Source organism: Pinus tabuliformis, chromosome 4_2 (genome assembly GCF_031772625.1).
Source record: "Pinus tabuliformis cultivar Carrire ecotype Pingquan chromosome 4_2, CPIR1, whole genome shotgun sequence".
Classification (NCBI taxonomy): Eukaryota; Viridiplantae; Streptophyta; class Pinopsida; order Pinales; family Pinaceae; genus Pinus; species Pinus tabuliformis.
The window spans coordinates 273980194-274005206 of record NC_142304.1 but is presented as its reverse complement, the minus strand read 5'-3'; the positions used below and the strand labels follow the sequence as shown (position 1 = coordinate 274005206).

General features: G+C 37.8%; 1 protein-coding gene across 1 annotated transcript; it reads right to left on the bottom strand.

The window, feature by feature from the left end:
* Positions 1-336: 336 nt before the first annotated feature.
* Positions 337-22123, bottom strand: LOC149169045 (uncharacterized). The gene is made up of 7 exons (XM_089425056.1): positions 21191-22123; positions 20230-21097; positions 18338-20125; positions 3911-4104; positions 3553-3841; positions 560-630; positions 337-432 (listed from the first exon to the last, which is right to left on the bottom strand). The coding sequence occupies exons 1-7, from the start codon at positions 22121-22123 to the stop codon at positions 337-339; spliced, it is 4239 nt and encodes a 1412-aa protein (XP_089281182.1).
* Positions 22124-25013: the final 2890 nt, after the last annotated feature.

Genomic DNA, 25013 nt, shown 5'->3' with positions numbered 1-25013 from the left:
AATTTCTTAGGTAGTAGAGTTCTCTTTAAATATGCTCTTTTCACCTTGGTATGGTTTAGATCATCCTATCCAAATATTAATAGCCTGGTTGGATCTTGTGTATTAGTAGTCATTCTTTCATCATCTTCTTCTACCTCTTGACAAATGTAACCATTATTTTATGTTTGAAAAGAATTGGATAAATAATAAATATATCAATTTCAAAGAAATATAATCAAATATCGCTTAACAAATAACATCCCATGTACTATAGTCCTAACCAACCTCTTCTTTAGTGCAATAATTTTTTGTGTCTGGAGGATCCACTGTCATATCCTCTTCCACCCACTTTTTTCTTCATGATTTAACAATTTTAGGTCCACACCCACGTACATGAGTTTTTTTTCTTTTGTTAGTTGTACGCTTAGGATGTGCACTTGCGCCAACCTCGATCTAAAATATCAACAACATGCATTAATTTATTTCAATATTGGATAATACACTATAAATTCTAATAATATTGTGAAAAAGGATGGATGTATCACAAAATGCTTCCTAATTTAAGTCAAAATTTGATTACCTGATGTCCTGCGACATCTGTTGTGTCCTTATTTGATATGACACGATCTATTGCCATGGCCTCATCCTTCCCTATAATACATAACATAGTCAATGATGTTTAGTACATCAATTGTATCATTTCAACCAATATGATATCCAACACCAAACCACACGTTACTCATATATTTAACATATTTATGTCATGTTTTGGATTGGAAAAAAACAATAACATAGTTTATATAACTTTATCTTGTTTATGTTATAGAATTTGTGAATTCATAAACACCATCCTCCTTTGGTTGAGGTTGCTTTGTCTTCTTACCTTTATTGTATCTGCATATTTTGTATCTGATTCTATGGCCACCCACTTTCCTCTTGTTGATTTAGTAGGTCTACATCATCCACGTCCCTTGTCCATGGCATCCTCTAGATCCTGTAATACACAAAAATGACATTACTCACATAACATATGTGCACTTCATTGTTTCTCCATCCAATTGGCTAAACGCACAACAATTGATTTAAGCTCAACTGGTTTTTTCTACACCTTTGTAGCTAAAATACCCGTATTTTTAAAATATACCCTTTTTGTCAATTTCTACTCACAAAATGGTGACATGACATAAATATTATAAATATTAGATGAAGAATATGAAAACTAATGGACTACTTTTTCTTTTCTTCATATTTTCATTTAACTTAGTTCAAACCCTTCATACATAATTTTAAACCGTCAAATATATGTTTTTTTGTATATTTAAACAAAAATCCTTTGACCCTATATGTTAGAGAATGTACTATTTTCAAATTTTGATGTTTAAATATTCTAAATGAACTCAATATATAATATAATAATTAGTATAAGTTAATGTGTGGATGAGTTATATTTTTAGTGCCACCATCCACCCTATAAAGGAGTAAAGAGTGAATGACGGGATCAAAAATCTTTGTTACACATGTATACTGTAGATTTTAACCCTGTACATAAATTACCTTTTATACGAATTATAAAAACTAGAAAATAAACAATGGGGAGAGAATAAAACATAAAACATATATACACAGAGATTTTCCCTTGGATCCCAAAATGATGCAAAGCCTACCTTGCCAAACCCAGAATCTTTAAACACCATGCTATTAAACATGCATCTCCAGAAACCTTCTAATAAAGATCTCATTACCAGGAAATTCCACATACTATCATTTGCACGCATGGAAGCTCCTTTTTAAATGCAATTTCCGCAGCAGCTTACTGCCCATGACAAGGAACCGTTCTCATTTTCACATGTTATAAAGGCTCTAACGCCCAACACCATCAACCAATTTGTTCTTCTAATTGTTTTCCATGGAGAAATCATAATACTTCTCAAAAGTCAAAAGCGCCTCTTAAACTTTAACCATCTTCTAGTCAATCAACGCAGGGTTTATTATAACTAATATTTTAGCGTCCTTAAAACTCCCCAATTAATGCGTTCACATAGTCATTTATCGAACCAACATTCCCACTGCGTTTTTGGCCTCGGGAAGGTGTACAAACACTGTGTGGGTAGCGGCGGTCTTTAATACATTAGTCGACCCTCTGGTGTCCGCTGGAATTTCGATGATGAGCTCTGCATAAACTCTGAACTGGTAAATGCTAGGATCAGTCGGGAGTTTGAGCATAGACGGAGCGAAAGCACAAATGACGAGGGGTGAGTTAGTTTCTCACCAACCTTACCCACCTCACTTCCACCGTCTGCAATCGGCAAGTCGTCACAATGAAAAGGAATCGATCTAAATTTCTCCAATACGCAGCAAAAGCATCAATACGGAAATAGGAAGGCGATTCCAGCCTTTCCATACACAGTGTAATAATTACTCAACACATCAATAGCCTGTCCATCGCATGATCAAATCACTTACTATATCCTGAAACTTTGAAGACCAGAGCCCATAAAATCGTGAGATTTTCAATGTCTTATAACCATCTATATTTTAGATCAAAGTTCTGCATAAAAACACAGGGACCGACAATACTCCAATACACAGTAAAACATCAAGACTTTCAATACACAATACAGCATCAATACACAGTAAGCGCTAAGCGGAGAATAGGAAGGTAATTCCAATCCTTAATACACAGTAAAATCAATTATTGATTACATCCATACAATTTAACAAGATACCATCGATTTTTTTTCCAGAACGCCAAGAGATACTTCCATAATGATACTTCTGGCATTGCTCCTCTCTCCCTCTCCTTGAGAGATTTTCTGGCTTTTTATTTTTATCTAAGGATAGGCCCTCTCAGTCCTTATTCGATACAAAGAAAAGCATGCTTTACAAGATGATTTAAAGCTTGAAAAGCTCTATTACAAATAGCATGATTTATTGCTAGGATTTATTCTATTTTTAACTAAGAAAGCATAGAAATTGCAGGCTAAAGGACCCCACTCCCTTGCCTGTAGATTTTTTTGGAATAATTTGGAAGATTTTTTCCCCTCTGAGTCCTATGCTCCCGCATCAAACTCCCAAGGTAGAAAAATTTCATGATCTCCTGATCATGTGTTCAGATATATGTTTCCCTGGATCCCATATCTTGTGCTGCCATTTTCCACTTGTCACTGCTTCTGTTTGTTGTTCTTCTCCAGGTCTCCACACTTTATGCTGCATCGCCGCATTGACTAAGCCTTCATAATCTTATGCTATCTTTCTTTTGCTGCTTCTACTTTGTTTTACTATTGTTGACCTCTTCCGGGATACTGTCATCATTAGTTTTCTGATGCTTTCAATCTCTTGGTCCAATAAATCTCCCAGCTGTCGATTTCTTGTTGTTTGCTGAGTTAAGACAGCCTGCTCAGTTTTTACTCTCTATCTGTATTGTCACTTGCTGATTTCTTGCTTCTATGCTGGCCTCTGTTCTGACTACCACCCGATCATCCACACCCTCTTGTCTTCTGGAACAGAGAACTTCTTTTCCCTTCATTTGACTGCTCAACTCAGTCAAATGTTCCTCAGCACCGGTGACAATACCTGCATTCACAGAACAATTTTTAGAATAAAAACCATAAGGCTTCAGTGCTTCTTCTGCTGCTGTCAATGTTGTCTCAACTGGCACTATAAATGTCATCCCATATGCTGCTCTAGCTGTCACTATGGATGTTGCCGCCATTGATGTTGCTATCATTGCCACCATAGATGTTGCTGCCGCTGCTGCCATAGATGTTGCTGCCACTGCCGCCATAGATGTTGCTTCCTCCCAAACTTCCTGACCCTCTGCAACATTCTTTGGCTCACCACCTTCTTCTTCCTCTTCGAAAATCTTCAGTAATTGTCCACCATCATCTTGATTGATTTTCTCAATCAAATCAAGTCCTTCAAACATTGTAACCTCATCTTCTAACATTGTAGCAGCTCCAAAATTCTGCATACCAGTCTTCTCTTGGCTATTTAGGCAAGCCAACTCTTTATTGTCACCCATAGAAACAAGTTTCTGCATATGAGACATGATTGTCTTATCTTCTTTTTGCAACAGTTCTTCTTCCCTCGAGACAATTCCAAGTGATGGATTGTCTTCTTCATCACCTGCACTCACAAAACACTTGTTAAAATTAAAAACATAAGGCTACTGTGCCTTATCTCCTTTTGGCAATAATTCAAATGGTTGCTCTATTTTCTCCTTCTCCTCTGTCAGCATATCAACATGCTGATTCGAATTCTTAGCAAAATTCATAAGACTGTCCATTAGTCTTTCTTCCACACCATCTGTTCTAATGATGCCTTCTTGCTCTTGTCCACTGTACTGAACTCTTTCATTTGCAATCTCCCTGTCATACTTTGGATTCTCCAACAAGTATTCCAACAATTCAATTTCTCTATGGCATTGTTGCAGCATTTCGTCATCACTTATAGTCCCTGCATCCACACACAAACTGTCAGTTTGAAAATCACAAAGTTCAACAGTCTCAACTGTTGCTTCACTTATCCGTCTACTTCTCCTGCATCCATAAGAACTTCCTCTTGTGTTGTAGCAGCTTCACAAGATTGCACATCCTCCTCAGCCCCTGTAACCACATCAAAAGTATCAGCTACATTATCCAGTTGGTCTGGATTTATCCAATAACTCAAGAAATCATCAATGATCTCCTCTTCACGACTCAATGGTATACTTATCATCTGCTCTAGGTATTCCTTTTTCCCAAGTAACAGGGTTTTTGAATTAGTCTTCTGTCCCGGCTCATCTTCTTCTTGCAGAGGCAACAATGTATGATTGATACCATCCTTTCCAAACTTGTAGGTGTTTCTTTTTCCATCATGTATGGCTCCTTTGTCATATTGCCAAGGTCTTCCAAGAAATATGTGACACACATCCATAGGCATCACATCACAAACAATTTCATCTTTATACTTGCCCACTTGAAATTCCACTTTACACTGTTCACTTATTAACAATTGATGTCCCTTTTGCAACCATGACACTCTATAAGGTGTTGGATGCTTCCTTGTCTTCAGCTTCAATTTCTCCACTACTTCTGTAGAGACCAAATTATTAGTGCTGCCACTATCAATGATCATCTGGCAACATTTCCCTTGGACTTTGCACACTGTCCTGAATAAAGTCTTCCTTTGTGGCGGTTCAACCACCTCTTTTACTGGTTTAAGTAAGACTTTATTAACCACCAGAGATTCTCCTCTTTCTGGTAAATTTTCTTCTTCTGCTACCACTACCACTGGCATCTCTCCCTCAGCTGGAGCAACAATTGCATTCCTCTGCTTTGTGTCTGCATTCTCTGGACACTCAAAAGCTCTATGTCCCAGCTTGTTACATCTGTAACATCTTATTTCTCTGCCTCCTCTTCCTCTAGAAAAACTCCCTCTGCCTCTTGCATCACCTCCTGTGGGTGCATGCTGGGTTGAGCTACTGCTAGCTCCTTCTTTAGGTGTTGTAGATCCTCCTCTACCACCTTGACTTCCTGTTCCTCTGAAATTCCCTCTCCCTCTGGCAAACTGCTTCCTCATGAGTTTTTCCTCAGCTTTCAGCGCTATCTGATAAGCTTCCTCTACTGTTTTAGGAGACAACAAACTTATCTCATCCTGAATGTCCATCCTAAGGCCATTCAGATATCTAGCCACCTTCTCATCTGTATCTTGGGCTTCTCCAGCTCTTATGCTCACTTTATAAAACTCTTCTTTATATTCTTTTACTGTTAAAGCTCTCTGTCTAAGATTTTGCATTTGTCTAAACAATGTTTGCTGATAATTACTTGGCAAGAACTTACCTCTTAACTTTGCTACCATTCGGCTCCAGTTCTTGATTGGTTGCTTACCAAGTCTCCTCCTTTCCACCTGCACACCATCCCACCAGAGTGCTGCGTGGCCTTTTAACTTGGTGACATCAAACTTTACTTTCTTCTCATCTTCTGTTTCTTCGTAATCAAAGAATTTCTCCATACTATTAATCCAGTCGATCAATTCTTTTGGATTCAGTCCTCCTTGATATACCGGTACTAATTGGTTCCATGGCCTGGCTGTAGATTTTAACACCGACTGAAGATGATGAGCTCTGCATAAACTCTGAACTGGTAAATGCTAGGATCAGTCATGAGTTTGAGCATAGACGGAGCGAAAGCACAAATGACGAGGGGTGAGTTAGTTTCTCACCAACCTTACCCACCTCACTTCCACCGTCCGACACCGGCAAGCCGTCACAATGAAAAGGAACCGATCTAAATTTCTCCAATACGCAACAAAAGCATCAATACGGAAACAGGAAGGTGATTCCAGCCTTTCCATACACAGTGTAATAATTACTCAACGCATCAATAGCCTGTCCATCGCATGATCAGATCACTTACTATATCCTGAAACTTTGAAGACCAGAGCCCGTAAAATCGTGAGATTTTCAATGTCTTATAACCATCTATATTTTAGACCAAAGTTCTGCATAAAAACACAGGGACCGATAATACTCCAATACACAGTAAAACATCAAGACTTTCAATACACAATACAACATCAATACACAGTAAGCGCTAAGCGAAGAATAGGAAGGTAATTCCAATCCTTAATACACAGTAAAATCAATTATTGATTACATCCATACAATTTAACAAGATACCCTCGATTTTTCTCCAGAACGCCAAGAGGTACTTCCATAATGATACTTCTGGCACCGCTCCTCTCTCCCTCTCTTTGAGAGCTTTTCTGGCTTTTTATTTTTATCTAAGGATAAGCCCTCTCGGTCCTTATCCGATACAATGAAAAGCATGCTTTACAGGATGATTTAAAGCTTGAAAAGCTCTATTACAAATAGCATGATTTATTGCTAGGATTTATTCTATTTTTAACTAAGAAAGCATAGAAATTGCAGGCTAAAGGACCCCACTCCCTTGCCTGTAGAGTTTTTTTTTTTTGGAATAATTTGGAATATTTTTCCCCTCTGAGTCCTATGCTCCCGCATCACAAAACCAGGACTACTAGATTAATTTTTCATTATATTCCTTTCAATGTTACAATACATATATATACATGTCGAAGAATCCATAAACCCAATCCATTAACCATGGATTAGAACATAACTGTAGTTTCTTTGACCATATCTACAAAATACCATGGACAGAAAACCATCTTGCCCAAAACCCTTTGGGAAATCCATGCACAAAACCATAGGTAGGTCTGCTCACCTAATATAGGTAGTCATGGAAAGAATATAACACACACCCAACATAGACATAATCACTAAGCAACACAACCTTTAAAGGTGAAAATGTGTGTATGTGACTATAACTAGTGGATTGTTACATTATGAGTCATTGGCTATTAAAATAAAATTAGAAAGTTTTAAATCACACCAAATTCATTAGTGGGCTAGGAAAATATGACATAAAACACCCTCCATTGGGTTAAACAACATTTATAGGGCTTTAAATCAACTAAAATTTCAACTTATCCCATGTTCCTATGCATATTGCATATCCATATTGGTATTCAAGCCTCATAAAAAAATGACAATAACGTGGAAGCCTCCCACATTGACATTATAAAGTGCAAATATGATAATAAATACAAATTAGACGGAGAGAAAAAAATCCAATATTATAGGCGCTAAATTAGGTGCAATTAGTGCCCCATTTGGTGCCCCAAAACGACTACATTTTTTAGCCAATATTTGATGCTAAATCCAGCCACGCTAATGGCGCCCAATTTAGCATTGTCTATTCAACCAAATTGTAAAAAGAAAAACCGACTGTCTATAATTTTCACAATGGATAAACCTATTATGTATCCCTACTATTCAACCAAAATGATTTAATGCATTCACCATATCGTTGTTCTTATACTCACGAATTACAAATCGAGGGAGTTTTGAAGTTCTACATGGAGTTGGAGCAGAACACGATTGGAGAAATGCATTGAGGCTATGAAATAAAATAACTAATCAATTAGATCTAGATTAATGGTGGGTAAAGATATTGACAGACCTCTCCTCCCTTATTGTGGATTTCAATAAAAAAAATTGATATTTGTGGGCGTGATTTGGCCTCTAGCAGTCACGAAAATAATTTGTGCATCAAATTCACCCCATACTAGAGATGAAAATCAAACCCATGTCCACCCATTTTGCACTACTGTTGTTTGTAATAGTTAGAGGGAAGGGAGAAAAGGGAAGTGATTTTCCACAGTATGGAGGATTCTTTTTCTTATGACACCAAAAAATGTCAAGCAACAGAGGGAAACAAGTGAAGGGATCTGATTCTTTCCACAATGAGGTATTTCTACTCAATTTATAGATTTGTACATGTTGCCATTGCTTGTTTGAATTGTGTTTTTTAGTTTTAAACTTCAAAATTATAAAAGAAGAAATTTCATGTATATATATATATATATATATATATATATATATATATATATATACGGTTTATTTTTTTATTTCTAAATTTAAAATTAAATAAATAAAATTATACATATATAGGGACATGAAAATGAGAAACTGAAAGAGTCAATGGCTTCTATATTGTGGGTAGAAGCAGTGAATAAACTAGAAGGTATGTACTAGTCCATGCTTGTCAAATATGTGGAAGAATGATCTACTAAAGGCACTGAAATAGTCCAACCAAAGCAACCCTATCAAAGGGACTCAATTGATCCCCCATCAACTCTTGGATCAACCAAAATATCCAGGAAAACAAACTATCACAACAACCTCTAAGAATGTGGAATAGGGAACTAAGATGTTTAATGTCCCACCTACTCCTGGGACACATATTTATTCCACCACCAATACATGTTATACATCTTGCATTGGTACATACAAAAATGAGGTACACTATGATATTTTCTCTGGGAATATTAGAATGATATATGTCGGGAGAGTGTTCAATTGTAGGTTGAAGGAATCATGCCTTCAACACTTCAAAGAGAATCTACACATTCCATTCTCAAAGATACCTATGCACCTTCAAAAGGAAGTCATCCATGACATGGAGACTGAATTTGGGATAGGTTGCTTAGTAAAGAAAGTAAAAACACAAATGGCTCAAAACAACAAGAGATGTCATTGCAACCAAATGAAAAAAGTAAAACAAATTCCTCCTGAGATAAGAACCAATAGAACACTAATTGATGTATTTAAATTTGGTCATAAGATTATTTAAAATTCATTAAATTATTTTTATATTTTACTAATGCATAATTAAATTGAATTAGTGTATGTTTCAAGACAAGGCCTCGAAGGCAAGGCTTTGCAAATTTCATGCCACACATCACAATGGCCAAATAGGTTTAGAAGCCTTAATATGAAAATTTGTAAGTATATTTAATATCTAAAATTATATATATATATATTTTTAATTTTGTACAAAAAAGTAAATGATTGGATATTAATTACTTTAACTAGTCCATCTACCTTGTTTTGACAAAAGCAACAATATGGCCATTATCCATCACAATTGGAGTTTGATATAATACAAGACAAAAAGTGGTCAAATTGTGTTATTTGGATGGAGAATAAGGTATCATTAGTTGACTTTCAATAACTTAGTTGGATATTGTTATGTTAATATGTCAATTTTCATTTACTATGTTGAGTTTTTTATTTATCTATAGCTTGATTTATTTTATGCTCCCATCAGTCATAATAGCCTTATAAACTAACAACCTTTCCTTATGATCAAGTCCTTATAAATCAATATAAAATCATGGCTTTATTAAGTCCTTTGCCAAAAACCCTAGGCAAAAGGAGAGATGTAAGTCCATGTAATACATAAATCACAGACAACAAACCAAATATTTGTTGCAGCATGAAAAAGCATAGTGAGTACCTATAGATTGCAAGGCATGAGTATAGTAAGCCACCAATGACAAGGCACAAGTATAGCGAACCTCCAATAACAAGAAACAAGTCATAGAAAGTCTCCAAGGACAAGACACAAGCCATAACAAACCTCCAAGGATAATACACAAGTCATAGTGAGCCTCCAAGCATAAGACACATGTCATAGCGAGTCTCCAATGAGCATGGAAAAGACATAAAAAACCCCACAAGGAGCAAGAACATCTGTAGCGAAATCCCCCATATAATTGCAGAGCAAAACCAAGTGTGCAAGATCAAGAGAAATATGTCATAATCACTAAAGGATCTCATATATATATAGACGTCCAACATCACTCTTACATGACTTTACATTATGGTCGACTTTCACTTCACATAACCAACATCTAGCTTAGGATTTTCTTCACAAATTTATAACTTTTACTTGACTTATTACATCATAGGAAAGGTTTTCCTTGGCCAACACTTCAAGGCATCATGTCCACTCCACAAGGAGGACTATCCCATCATTACTTAGGTGTTATACCATCACTCCATTCTAGGAGGACCACCTTATCATTGTCTAGGTGTTATAACATCACTCCAATCTAGGAGGACCACCTTATCATCATCTATGGTGTTATAACATCACTCCAATCCAGGAGGACCACCATATATTTATCTAGGTGTTATAACATCACACCAATCTAGAGGACCACCTATCGTCAACTCCACTCTAGAGGACCATGGTGTTATAACATCACTCCATCTAGAGGACCACCATATCATTATTTAGGTGTTATAACACCACTCCAATCCAGAAGGACCACATATCATCAACTCTAGTCAGGAGGACCATGGTGTTATAACATCACTCCATCCGGAGGACCACCATATCATCATCTAGGTGTTATAATGTCACTCCAATCTAGGAGGACCACCTATCATCAACTCCAGTCAGGAGGACCATGGTGTTATAACATCACTCCATCTAGAGGACCACCTATCATCAACTCCAGTCAGGGAGACCATGGTGTTATAACATCACTCCATCTAGAGGACCACCATATCATCATTTAGGTGTTATAACATCACTCCAATCTAGGATGACCATCCTATGGCTACTCAATTGGCCTCATCACATGCACATTAACCAACCCACCTAATGGTACTATAACATCACTCCATCTGGACAACCACCATATCATCATATGGGTCTTATAACATCACTCCAATATAGGATGACCATCCTATGGACACTGAATTGGCCTCATCATATGCATGTTATCTAGCCTACTAAAGTTGTGGTATGTGTACACCCATACCATATTGGTCATGTCTTGCATAGTGAGGGGTAGTTAATCCCTTAGGCAAACACTCTAAGTCATACCTCAGGTCATGGTCTAACCTTTAACAATGTGAGAGTGTCTCAAGAAAACTCATCTTAGTATGTTGAGATGTCCATGATACGATCTCTCCATCAATCTATCAACTCACCCAATATCAGGGATAGACACAACATTCCTCCCCAATGTCAGTCACATAGAGCTTATCTAGCTTGTAGTGCAATCTACCTTGGAGAGTGTAGTTAGCCTTGTTGTGTCCTTTATCTTCATGAACTTGTCCTTGTAGCTCTTGAAATGTATCATTGAAGTCCTCATCTTTTAATATTCCTCTTTGTATTGATCATGAAAGGATTTGTGTGCATAACAATACCAAAGTTGTGATCTTTGGTTTTGGTGATTTTAATAATGTGACTGTCAAGTTGTTAGAACTTCCCTTCTTACACTTGCTGATGAGATGAAATTGTTGAATTTTAGTTACTTTCATAAGCATGTAATTATGTGTACATTTTTCAAATTTTTCGTTAAACATAATTACATATGAAAGCATCAACCATAATAAACACACATGAGCAGTGTAGCAGTAAACAGTAAACTTAATAGTCAAAGTAAATGTAGTGGAAAGTAAAAGCATCACATCACAAAAATGCACAATAGACACCAAATTTTACCCTAGGAAAACCCTCTCACATTGTTTCATCATTTTTGTTGTTTTGATTTTCTTCATCAATATATGTATTTTCAAACTCCTCAGTCATCTCCAGAAATATTTTAATTTTTTGATCATCATCAAAAACTTGCCAATGTTTAGAATTATTAGGTATTGATGGTCTATGTTTAACATTGGTAAATAGGAATCCTCAAAATACTGGCTGAAGTGGCCAAAGAATCAACAATTCCATTTTGGTCTCTCATTATGACTAAAATCATAATCAAAGGCTTCAACATAATGCATTTGAGCAGCCCCGGGAGGAGTTTTACAATGAGTTGGAATTGAGTTATATATTTTATTAAACCTAGCAGAAAACTCTTGCACTGATTCAACACTACTCTTTAAATTGTTGTATTGGGTAAAAATCTATAAAGAGTTTTTCTCATCTTACCATCTTTTAGAAAGACTCCTTCAATTGTTGAAAAGTGGCAATACTACCAAGTTGAAGGGATCTAACCATTTTTTAACATCACCAACCAAACTTTGAGAAAACAACCTTAACTTTGCATCTTCATGACCTACTTCCTCCAAATCTATAAAATCATTAAATCTATCTAAATGTTGTTGTGTTGTAACATCTCCTTCTCCATTAAATGTGACTATGCGTTGAGAATAATTTTGGGGAAGGTCATGTAATTGAGCAGGAAGAGCAAGGGGAGCATATCTAGCAGCCATGACTTTCAAAGGTGTAAAACCTGAAATGGAAACTTTTGAAGTACTAGGAACAATAATATATACAGGAATATACAAGCTTTGAGTGGAAACTGGCAGAAATTCTAAGGATAAATGTGTTGATATAGGAGAAAATTGACTTTGATTGCTTTGAAAAAGAGTTTCAAATTTTCTATCTTTAAGGAAGGAATTTCATGGCTCCCACTTTCCTTTGCATATATGATATCTTTATATTAAGCATGCTTCCTTTCTTAGTATCATAGGTCACATAACTATCTTCTTACGACAGGTTCCAGGGCATCCATCTTGCACATCAATTTCATCTTGTCTTTGTCAATGAAATAATTCTATTGAGCCTTCTCAACCTTCAATCTAATCATAGCATCCTCATGAAAGTGATCTTCCTTCTTGTAGTATGAACTTTGACCTTTAGGTTATCTTCTCGAACTACTACCTTCTAGGCTCAAGATGACAAGATCTTGATCTTCATAGTTTCCAGGTAACATAGATTGAGTTCCTCTTCATATTATTTAATTATTCCATCCTCACAGTTGAACTTGCCTCAACTATCATCATGAATACCTGCAACATTCCTCCAGGTAGCAAAACAAAAAGTCAACCAAATAACCAATAATAGATATTAACATCAAACTTACCTCATCAAGACGACCTTCTCAATAAGGCACCAGCATATTCATAGATCCTATCCACATGAGTATACCTTTATACGCCAGAGTGCCCTAGGATCCAATTTGATTACCAAGTTACCATTTCCTTCCAAAAATCATTTTAGATGTTGAACATATAAATTTTAACAAGAAAGTCTCAATATTCAATTCTTTCTAGAGTAAGTAAATTATGTCTTCCTAGGCATCATAATGACTAACTTTTCTTGTAGGATTTATATGAGTCCTACCCAAAGTTTATCTTTAGATATGCATTCCTCATCTTTTCATCGAATCATCTAGCTATTCTATCTTAAATGAGTCTACATCTCATCCTTAAAGAGAAATTAATCTCTTTCCTAATGAGATTACAACCATAACAACTGCATTTTATCATCCTTTTAGAAGTATATGTCATAATGCTTCTTCCAACAACCTCCAAAGTGATGGTTCTTATAAGATCATGAGGATGCACCTTAGTAGAATGACCACTTTAACATAATGTTAGACAATAAGAGGATGAACCTTATGGAAGTTTATTTAAAACTTCAAAGTACTAGATGATTCTCTTAAAAAATCCAACCATGTAGATTCTAAATATTCTATTATCCCATGATTCCTTACAAAATCAGAAATAATGCATGCTTACTCCTTTAATAAACAATCCAGGATCCTTACAGTTCCCCTCTTTCAACATTCTCACAAAAGAGCAAGGGTTGCTTTGATTCTTATTTTGTTTCCTTTACATGCATTATCCATCGACAAGTGCCACAAAGGAAAATATACAACAATAAGAGAATGAAGATAGATTTTCCAATCTAGGGTTTCTTCATGGAATATTAAAGAATGAATTCCTAGGGTTTTCAAGTACAAACACTAACCATATATAGGAACAAGATGTCATGCCCTAGAGTTCATTTGATTATGACCTTGTTATATACCCTAGAGTACCTACAAACCATAAAGATCAGGAGTTAAGGTTTTTGTGAGGGAACAAGTAGTTAGGGTTTTTCATACAACTAGGGTTTCCAAATACCATCTAGGATTCACAATATCTAGATACCAATATCCTTCAAATATGAATATTATAAACCCTAGAAACATGTCACAAAAACCATAAAATAATTCATGTTAGATCCTTTTATGCATAAAATAGTTGTACATACCTTACAGTCAAGGACTACATACCTTAGTCCTCCATGATCAGAAGTTGTTACAAATCCTTCATCATAATCAAGGTACTTCTCCTTCCATTGATGTCATGATTTTCCCAATAGCAGTGCCAACTTAATATGATTTCTATACTTTTGTCAGCTCCAAGAATTCCCCGAATTTCTTTCTCTTAACTAGAATATGAATTTAGATGTTGCTACACCCTTTCAAGCTAGGATTCTATATTAACTTCAGATGTTATTTCTTCTCAAATCAATGAATAAGTCTGGTACCTATTTCTTGAGATATTTGAAGCCTTCTTGGAGTAGGTATTTCTATGAATTCAATTATCAAACTAGGGCTTCATATGTTCACTTCAGATGTTTTAAGAATATGCCCATAAATTCTTCCATATAGGTCGATCAATTTACTCTACCATACGTCTTCTCTTACCGACTAGAATGACTATTTATAGCCTACCAAATTTTTAATTCATTTTTCATAAAATGTGATTACAGGACTTGATTTTTAGGATTTTTATTATCCCTAATGGGGCCTTTGATCTGGACTAGGCTTATGATTTCCCTTATATACCTCTAAAAATAATGATAAGGCTACTTATTTGTCCTTTTCTCCACATTACAATACCTGTGGTCTTTTATCCATTGTTTTTCCCATTGTTGTAGAGGTCTTGACCTCTTTTTCTTATCATAGTGAAGTTACAGGGTTGATTCACTCTCCCTTCAATCAGTCAGCAAAACAAGGCATCCAAACTTCTTCTAATCCATATTTGAAACTCTCGGTAGCTCTCAACAAGGTCATCTATATATGCGGCATTCTCCTAAAGTAGAATCTAGGCCTTTCGACCTCTCAAATCATGCCTAGAGTTATGTTGTTCCTTCTATGGCCTTGACTCAAGTTTTTTTATATGTGGCTATTGGTACCAAGATTGGAGCAAGAAAAATGAAGAAAGCAAGCCTATTTTAGGCCTAGAGAATTTCGGTCCTCAAGGAAAATTTTGACCTATTGACCAATTACCCAAGCATGAAACCCATGCTTTATAAATAATTTTATTTTGATATTTACATAAATTATTTTTCTTCTTTTGATGGATACATAAATATTACACCATGAAATGACTAAAATGACAATGATGAAGATTGAAACTAGTTACATTAGTTACATGGCGATGAGTGGTCAAGAATATATATTTGGATGACTTATACACCTATGCTACCACATCAACTCTGAGGAAGATATTGTTACCACAGTGTATATTTTTGGATGAATTATACACCTATGCTACCTTCTGAACAAATATTTGTGAAGGCACAATGTTTTTGTTGGCATGGGTGACCATTTTGTCACTAGCACAATCACCTGAGCACATATATGGTTAATCCAAGTTATCTATTCATTCTTGGAAAATTGGAGAGGTCCTTAGAAGCTAGATATTCCTATTTTATTACTTAACCTCCTATAAATAAATTGTTGATGGAAGATTCTATTTCTTTGCACAATGGACTAGAAAGGGAAGACACAAAAATATTAAGTACATGATTGGTATTGGTTTTTATTTGGGAAATTTATTGTACTTGTAAGAGTACTATCTCAAGTTTCCAACACTAAGCATTTCCTTTGATTTTTTGCAAAATAAAATCCTATAGAACCATTATTAACACATTAAATCTAAATTGGATTCCTAAATACTAGCCATATGTCTTGACTCTTGAGTGAATGATATGTTATGTTAAGAAATAAGCCTTCTTGCCATATGATGAGACTTTTTGTGTTTTCCTAATGCAAAGTGGTGCCAACAACATTAGTATAAATGCTAAGGAAACACATTATACCCTCAAATAATTTGTTGGATAGTTTGGGTTAATAGTTTTGGGTTGAGATGTTTGTACACCACCAGACCACACCTACCTAGGAATGGCTCGACCATAACCAAAATTGTGGAAGTCACTTAATCACCTTCTATGAAATTTACCAATAAAAATACTTAAGGTGTTCCTTTTAGTTTGTCAATAATAACATCAACCATAAATGTCATGAGACAATAGCACCATACACCATGTTCATCGTAAGAAATCATCATCCTTACAAGATATCCACTTGAATAATGTTTAACCACGTCAAGCATTATAGTACAAGATGATTGGGTTGGGATCTATTCAAAATGTTCTCAACCTACAAATACTTATGACCAAACATGAACCAACAAATGATTTTGTTGGGTCATTATAAAATGAACTACCACTATATGTTGCATTAAAATCTACTACTTTTCATACCAACCTAGCAACTGTTGCATTGAAATCGTGATTTTTTTTGCTTGCATGTTTCATGTTTTTTCTTCTCTTCGCTCTTGGAAAAAAAATGTCTACAACTTTTACAGTGATGCCTTGGTCCATCACTACAATTAAAATTACAAAAATAATCATTAGAAACATTTCATATGATATTTTGGAAATGGTATAATATATGGTGTTTTATTGGCCTTAAATTTCATGATCATATGGAAACATTACACTTTATTTTATATTGCACAAGGATTGTATGGGAGCATTAAGATCCTATAACATGTATTTAGTAGTGGAAGTTCCTTGGCCAACATGCTATTTTATTTCTAAGTTGTGACCTAGCATACATGTAAAAACAAATATCATCACAATAGATATATTTTGGTGACATATCAAGACCAACAATGAATGAGAACAAGGCATCAATTCAATACTATGCAATGAATTAAAGGTTATGTGTTCTCAAGTTACTTGATGGAAGGCTCATGTGATATATAGAAATTGAGAAACTTGAATACTTTAATAGTAGAAGTAGAAAAAGGTAACACACATCCCCATTTTCGCTTCTTATTAGACATGGAAGCTTCATGAAATATATACACTCAAATTTGGAGACAATCTAGATTTGGAACCCATATATGCAAGTTGGAGCATGCATGGTGTTCTAATCCTAGGGACAACCTCTGGCTAAAAGAAGGCCAGTTCCTAGGACATTTATTCAAAATAAATAAAAATATTGTCTTTTAAAACTTAAATATCCTTGCCCAAAGAAATTTCCTCTAAGTGTAATGTGATTTCAACTTCTTGGAAAAGACAACAAAGCTTCCAATATGGACACTATGTCTGTGATTATAGTTTGTTGAGGTTGTAGCATGGAAAGAAGGTATTATGGGAATAAAGATTCAATGTGAAGGGCTAAGGTAGAATCCTTTACACATAATCTTAGTAGAAAAATGGAATGAAAGGGAGATTGAATTTATGAAACTGTGGAGCGTGTTATTAAGGATTCTTCAAGTAACTTTTACAAGTACTCTTTGTTTTTTCCAAAGGAAAAAGCGAAACTTTTTATTAAGATTTATAAAAAGTTTTCATTGTAAATGCTGAGCATCACTGATCCGACAGAGGGGATACCGAGAACTGTTTACAAACAAAAACACGCTGACTTGAACCTCAGCTGTTCTAAGTATGCTGCTGATTCTAAACTGAAACCTCTGAAAAGAGGTGCCATTCAAATACTGCAAAGACACGGGACTGTTTGCACAAAAATTAAAACAGAAAAGTAAAACGCAGCATGCCTAACCTCCTCAGCATTGAGGAAAACGACCCGACACCTGGGATGGAGGAATTATATGCAGTCCTACCAAAAGCTATTTTGATTATCTGGAGACACGAAAAATGGAGCCGAGAAATGAAACAAAAACAGCTCGAGCTTCAGGGAGGCTGATGGTATGGCGACTGTAACGATCTTCTAGTTTGACCTTGATCTTCTTCTACGATCACCCAACTGCCCAGATCCTGTAGTAGTCCATCTTTAGATAGTTGGTCTGCTGATTCATTTCTTTCCCTGAAGATGTGGCGAAGAGAGAAGCTATTAAAATATGATTTTGATCTCTGAACTTCTCCCAAGATTTGTTTTAGAAGTTGGTTCCTGCACGTACTTTGTCCATTAACCCATCTGATCACTATTTGGGAGTCTCCAAAAATTTGAATTGAGAGGATGCGCCTTTGAATGAGCCAACAGATGAGGAGTTTCAAGGCCATGAGTTCAGCATAGTTGTTTGAGCCAGCACCAAGGCCCACCGATGCTTTTAGAACAGATAAAGGGGATTCATTGATGACTAAACCTGCTCCGGCTTTATTATTCTGAGAAGCGCCATCGAAGAAGGCCCAGGGGATTCCTTCTATGATCTGCATTTCTGGAATGACTCTTTGGGCCAAGGCTTCCTTAGGCTCGGGGATACTAGAGTAGATGGCAGTACTCTGGCTTGTAGTGATTGATATAGGAGTATCCTTATCCTGGAAAGTACTTCTGTTCCTACTTATCCAAATACCCCAACTGATGATGAGGGGGAGGTTGCGCAGGTTCCCGTTGGGATGGGAGTCCCACCATTTTTGCCAAGCATCTTGCACAGTGTGTCCGTCCCATTCTAACTTTTTGTTCATGAGGTTCCCTACCTCACCCCAGATTTTAATGGCTTCTGAACATTTTAAAAAGAGGTGGTTTATTGTCTCAGCTTCTGATTTACAGAGTGTGCACCTCCCAGGCCCGAACATGAATCTTGTCTGCAAGTAGTCCCAAGTTGGAATTCTGCTTTTAAGAATACACCAGAACAGGATTTTTGACTTTGGGGGGCTCTTAAGTTTCCATAGATGTTTTGACCACCACTCAGGATTCTCCCATCCTTTTCTTGACATAAGGAAACTATACCCACTCTTTGGAGCATATTCCCCAGTGTCTGCATGGGTCCAAATTAACTCATCCTGTCTATCATTCAACCGGACATTTGTTCTAGAGAGATCTTGAGTAAAGGTACTCCATTCGATCCACCATCTTTGCTCCAGATCCAACTCTTCACCATTCTTCCACGCTTGTCCCCAGAAGGATGAAGATCCCGGATTTGCCACTTGACTAAGATAGAGAAACCCTTTATCCTCTAACTGCTGAATTAGTTCGGGGTTAAGGGCAAACCTTTCTGAACAACCAACCCAAGGGTCCTTTCCTATCTTAACCTTTTCTCCATTCCCGATTTTCCAAGCTAGGCCTTGTTCAATTACTTTAAAAGACTCCAGAGTTGCTTTCCAAATTACCGACACATTCTTATGGCTCTTGACTGGGTTCCTGATCCAGACTTCCAAAGGAATAGGATCTATATATTTCCTTTTAACTTTTCTGGTCCAAAGGTTTTCCATTTTAATGAGGCGCCACCCAGATTTTTCCGACAAAGAAAGTCTGAAATCGAGTAAATTTTTTATCCCCCAGCCGCCCCAGTCTTTTGGTCTCGCCACTTTGTCCCATGCAACCCATGGGAGAACCGAGGATTCTTTGGATCCTGCCCACAAGAATCTGCTACAAATCCTTCGGATTTTCTCCAGCACACCTTTTGGGACCCAAGTTAAAGCTGCCCAATATACTGGAATGGCTAGTAGCACTAATTTGATCAGGGTCAATCTCCCTGCTCTGGAGAGCCATTTGAAACTCCAGTGTCTGATTCTGGCTTCAATTTTTGCAATTAGCCAAGACCAGTCCTCCTTCCTATAGTTGTTTGGCTTCAGCCAGAAGCCCAGGTACTTGAATGGGGATGCCATATGGCACATTTCAAATGGAAAGTACAAGCTGAAATGTTCCTTTTCCTGTCTACTTAGCCCTTCCATGATGATTTGTGATTTCTTGGGGTTTATCTGCATTCTGGTAGCTTTCAAAAAGAGGTCAAAGATATTTTTAGCTCCTTTAAATCATTTGTGGATCCACTAGTAAAAACCAGAATATCGTCTACAAAGAGAAGATGGGATATGAAAAGGTTTACTGCTACCTCAATACCTTTTATCTTACCTTCCCTTCTGCTTTTGTGAATCAGCTGGCTTAGACCTTCAGCTGCCAAAAGGAACAACAGAGGGGATAAGGGGCAGCCTTGCCTCAGTCCTTTTTGTCCTTTGAAGAAAGGGGTAGCAGCGCCATTTATGAGTAATGCATAACTGACATCCGTGATGCACCCCATAACCCATCTGATGAAATCCACTTTGAATCCTAGGTGCGTTAGGAGCAAGCGAATATAAGACCAGTTTATCCGGTCATAGGCCTTAGATAAATCAATTTTTATTACAGCTCCCTTCTTGTTTTTCATCTTTACACTATGAAGAACCTCCTGCGCCACTCCTATTGCTTCATGAATTTGTCTCCCATTCAGGAACCCAAATTGTTCAGGAGATATATGCCTTGATAGAATTGGTTTGATCCTGAGAGCTATCACTTTTGCAATAATTTTATAAATACTGTTACAAAGGGAGATTGGTCTGAAGTCCTCAAAAGATTCTGGGGCTTCCTTTTTTGGAATGAGAGCAATAAAAGTTGTATTAAAAGGACTATAAATTTCTCCCTTTTGTCTTGATTCCTCTACAACATCTGTTATTTCGTCTCCTATCTGCTCAAAAAAGTGTAAGAAAAGCTCTACCGTCCAACCGTCCGACCCCAGGCTTTTTTCCTTTGCCATGGATTTTATGACATTTTCCACTTCTTCCTTCGTTACCGACTCCATAAGAGAATCTGCATCTTCCTCCTCCACATAGCTGTGAAAACATTGCACTGTTTGGATGACTTCTGCTATGGTGATCTCTCCATTATCTTTAAATAAAGATTGGAAGTGGTTTACCCCGAGGGATGATAGCGCTTCAAAAGTCTTAGCCTCCCTTCCATCTTCCGACTTTAAATGCCAGATGGTGTTTGCACTCTTACTTCCTTTAGCATAATTATGGAAAAATCTGGTGTTATCATCCCCTGCTTTGAGCCAGATTGCCCTGCTCTTGAGCCTCCATTCTTCCTCTCTTGCCAGCAGAATTTGATTCTTTTGCTTTTCCAGTGCAACAATTTTCTCCTTTGATTCCTGGGTCGCATATCCATCTGCCTCTATGCATTCGAGAGATTGGAGTTCCTCTGATATCTTAGATAGGTCTTCGTTCTGTTTAAGTTTCCTATCCTTAGCCCACGAAATAGTTGCCTTTTTCAGTCTTTTAAGGTTTTCCATAAGAAGAAAACCTTTATTCTCTTGAGATCCTCTGACTGTATGTGTCCATGTTTCTTGGAACAGATTAGTATAGGATTCTTCTTGAAGCCAAGTGGCATTGAATTTGAAAGGAGCTGGGGGTTTTGAGGGGTCTTTGGACAGCTCAAGATAAATCGGAAAATGATCCGAAGGGCCCCCTTCTTCTACCCATTGCATGAATAAAGGAATTGCATATGTTAAAGCCTCATTTATTAGGAAGCGATCTAATCTCTTCGCCACTCTGGCAGCTCCTACTCTTCTATTCCTCCATGTTGGTTTCAACTTGATGAGATTTGCTTCAATAAGATTATTTGAGGCTAAAAGATCCATAAAAAAATCTGATTGCGGATCCTCTCTTGCAGCAGGGCCCCAAGCTTCCGCTCTTCCGAGAGAGAAATTTAGATCTCCTCCCATCACCAGGAGGTTATTCTTCATAAACGATGATCCCATCAACTTGTTCCAGAATGGAATCCTTCCTTGGCACGGCCCATAAATATTGATGATTGTTAAAGGAGATTCAAATTCAGTGGACTGGCATTCAATCCCCAACACCTGCTTCATTCCCCACCTGTTCCATATCCGAATTTTACTTTCTCTGATTCCCACAGCCAAGCCTCCAGAGTGGCCGTCGGAGTCCATTGCTATAAAGGACCATCCAGGAAGGAGAGCATTAAGCATTGATTCCATGTCTTCCCCTTTCCCCAAAGTCTCCTGAAGAAGGAGAACGTCAGCTTTGGAGTTCAACACTAACTCCCTAAGGGCCAGTTTTTTGGGTTTACTGGCTAAACCCCTACAGTTCCAGGATGTAATGATCATTTGGAAACAGGTGTGGGGCTTTGCACTGCTCTAAGTGCCCCGGTTATGGAGAGTTGTTTACCGTCTGCCACGTCAAAGATAGCCTGGACTTTGGCTTCAGAGAGCTTAGATTTCCTACCCCTTTTTTTCCTTGGCTGTCTCTGAGATGAGGCTGGGTCAATGCCCCCAACGACAATCGAGGATACAGGCTTGCTTACTAGGGAGTGGAGGTTGTAGGGGCATAGGGGTTGCTGATCCGGGGCAGAAGAGGTAAAGGCGCACCCTTCACAATTCTGATCCAGGGAGGGGATGGCATCCGATAAGTTTTTATTTGAGATTTCCTGATTCCCTTCTTCCAACGAGACAGTTTTAGCATTTTGATCAGTGGGTGAATCATCAGATGAACATTTAACCATACTTTTTTCTTTATTTTCAACATAAGGAAGAGGAGAATCTGGATTTATACCCTTTTGTTCCTCTGTGGGCCTTGGGTCTGCAGATGATGGTGCACCTTCAACAGCCTTCATAGCTACCTCTGGTTCCGGATCGACGAGAAAACTTTCCTTTGGAGGTGCCTGAGTTCCAGCTTCCTGACCTTGGCTCCCCTGTAGCATGTCTTTATCCATATGTTCATCCTCTTGCACTACTGGGAACTCCTTGTTTGGCTGGAAATGAGGGCGACTGAAGGTCCTTTCCGCCCACTCCCTAGTTCTCTGAAACCTTCTCCTGCTTCTTCCTAGAGGGCATTCCTTTGCCAAGTGCCCATACGCATGGCATCTATGACAGCGAAACGGCAGATATTCGTAGTCCAAGATTTGATCAAAAACATAGTCCTTGTACTGTAGGATGATTTTCTCAGCCAATCCTCCACTTGGCTTAAGGTTAACCAGGATCCGAGCCATTGCCCTGTTGTGGGTTTCCAGGAAAGACATATCAGCCTCCAAAAAAGTTCCTAGCCGGTTCCCGATCGCCTTGAACATTGATTCGACCCATAGAAATGATGGCAGCCCTGGTGCTCTTACCCATACCGGGAAGACATCAACCTTTTCATGGTCTGCATCAAACATGGGGCTCCAGTTTTTGAAAAGTACCGGAATGTTTTCAATCGACCAATATCTCTTCAAAACCCAATCTGTTGCCTCTTTTTTATCAAACCTGACTGAGAACCATCCTTTAGCCAAAGTCATAACCTTAAAGTTTCTAGTTGAATCCGGATGCCAGTTCAGCTTCCCCCAGGCTTGAATGAACTCGGAAGAGAATTTCTTCCCTCTAGCTCTGCCTACCAGGGTACATTCAGCAACCTCCAAAACTTCTTCAATCTGGATGTCCATCCCAAGCACCAGATTCCCTTCTACCCCTTGGGATTTAATCAATCTCTGCTTTTTCCTCTGCCCTTCTGAAACTTTGATTCCTCTAGATGTATTCCTTCGGGCTTTGTCTGTCTGCAATCCTTTATGAAGATCTGAACCAGCGATCTGAGGAGAGATTTCGGGCTCCGGTCTAATCTCCTTCTCAAAAATAATCGGAGAGTTTGGAGGTTCTGTCATAGGGGGATTAAATACCGGAGACCCATGAGCAGATCGCCTTTCATCCTCCCTTAACCCTTGGGTTCCTTCGAGGCTCTAAGCCGGTCTCTCAGTCTCTTTAGGGCTGTTCCTGCTATATGCTATTAAAACACTTGAGGTAGGTGCTGTGATTCCGATGTCGCCATTCAGCCTTTGCCCTAGCTTTGAGCCTAGGGTTTCGAAATCTTCCAGACCTCCGATAAGAAACGACCTTAAGGACCCCGGCTTCCCTTTATTTCCGAAATGAGAAATGGATGAGCTTGTCTGTTGTAAACCCTGAGACGATCTTGTCATTCGATGCTGCAACTTTCCATCATGGGACTCTGCTGCCGTCGCAGGCTTTTCTTTGGACTCGATTGGGAATATTTGAGTGGTTCTATCAGAGTCCGAAACAAAAGGAGAAAGAGCTGGTTTTTCCACCGTTCCAAAGTAACGGACGATGTTCTCAGAGGTAGGGTCCTTTCCCCAGACGGAGAGAATATCTTCCAGAGCTGGGTTCAGGTCAATACCCTCCTCCGGATTAACCATGGTTCCTGTATTGATCACGGTTTATTGACGACTTGTCGAGTGCTAAGAAGTCGCTGATATTGTCGACAGGTCAATACTCCCACCTGCCGACTACTGCCTACCTTACGTCTGAACAGGTTCAGTCTGCTACTGACTACGCCCCGTCCGAAATGATGAAGGACCCTAACCTCGGCCCTGCGGGCCTAGGGCTGGCCCCTGTTGCCGTCGAAAAACCTCCTACTACGCTCCTCCTCCATCTCCCAGTTTCTGCTCATTATTATTGTTGCTCACAAGTACTCTTTGTTATTATCACAACATTAGTAAATTTGTTAATTAAAAGAAACCAACAGCTTCATCACTCAAATTTCAATAGAAGAATCAACACAATGAGTAACTTACAAAGATAAAAAAGCAATGCCATAACAAACACACATGTGGAATCACATGAAATTTTCATTAATTCTCCAAGAAAAAAACTAGTAAATTACACATTACACAGTAAAATGCATGTTTTCTAGGAAAAATTTGGAGCCCCTCTTTTGGTCCCTCTATCTTCTTTTAAAGAAACATTACATTTGGTGACAATTATGAAACTGTCAACTACTTTTTAACTACTCCTTAACTACTAAGTTCTTTTAAAACACTTGAAAAATTTATTATAATACTACAAAATGAAATGATTTCAATTTCTCAAAATAAAATCACTTGGA

Excerpts from the sequence above, each read along its gene's own strand:
- LOC149169045 (XM_089425056.1), bottom strand. The coding sequence starts at position 22,123 with ATGGAATCAATGCTTAATGCTCTCCTTCCTGGATGGTCCTTTATAGCA. Across the intron at positions 21,098-21,190 it reads AATGGAGGCTCAAGAGCAGG|TCGGAAGATGGAAGGGAGGC; the intron begins GCAATCTGGCTC and ends TGGCATTTAAAG. Across the intron at positions 4,105-18,337 it reads CAGATGGGTTAATGGACAAA|GTGATGAAGAAGACAATCCA; the intron begins GTACGTGCAGGA and ends TTGTGAGTGCAG.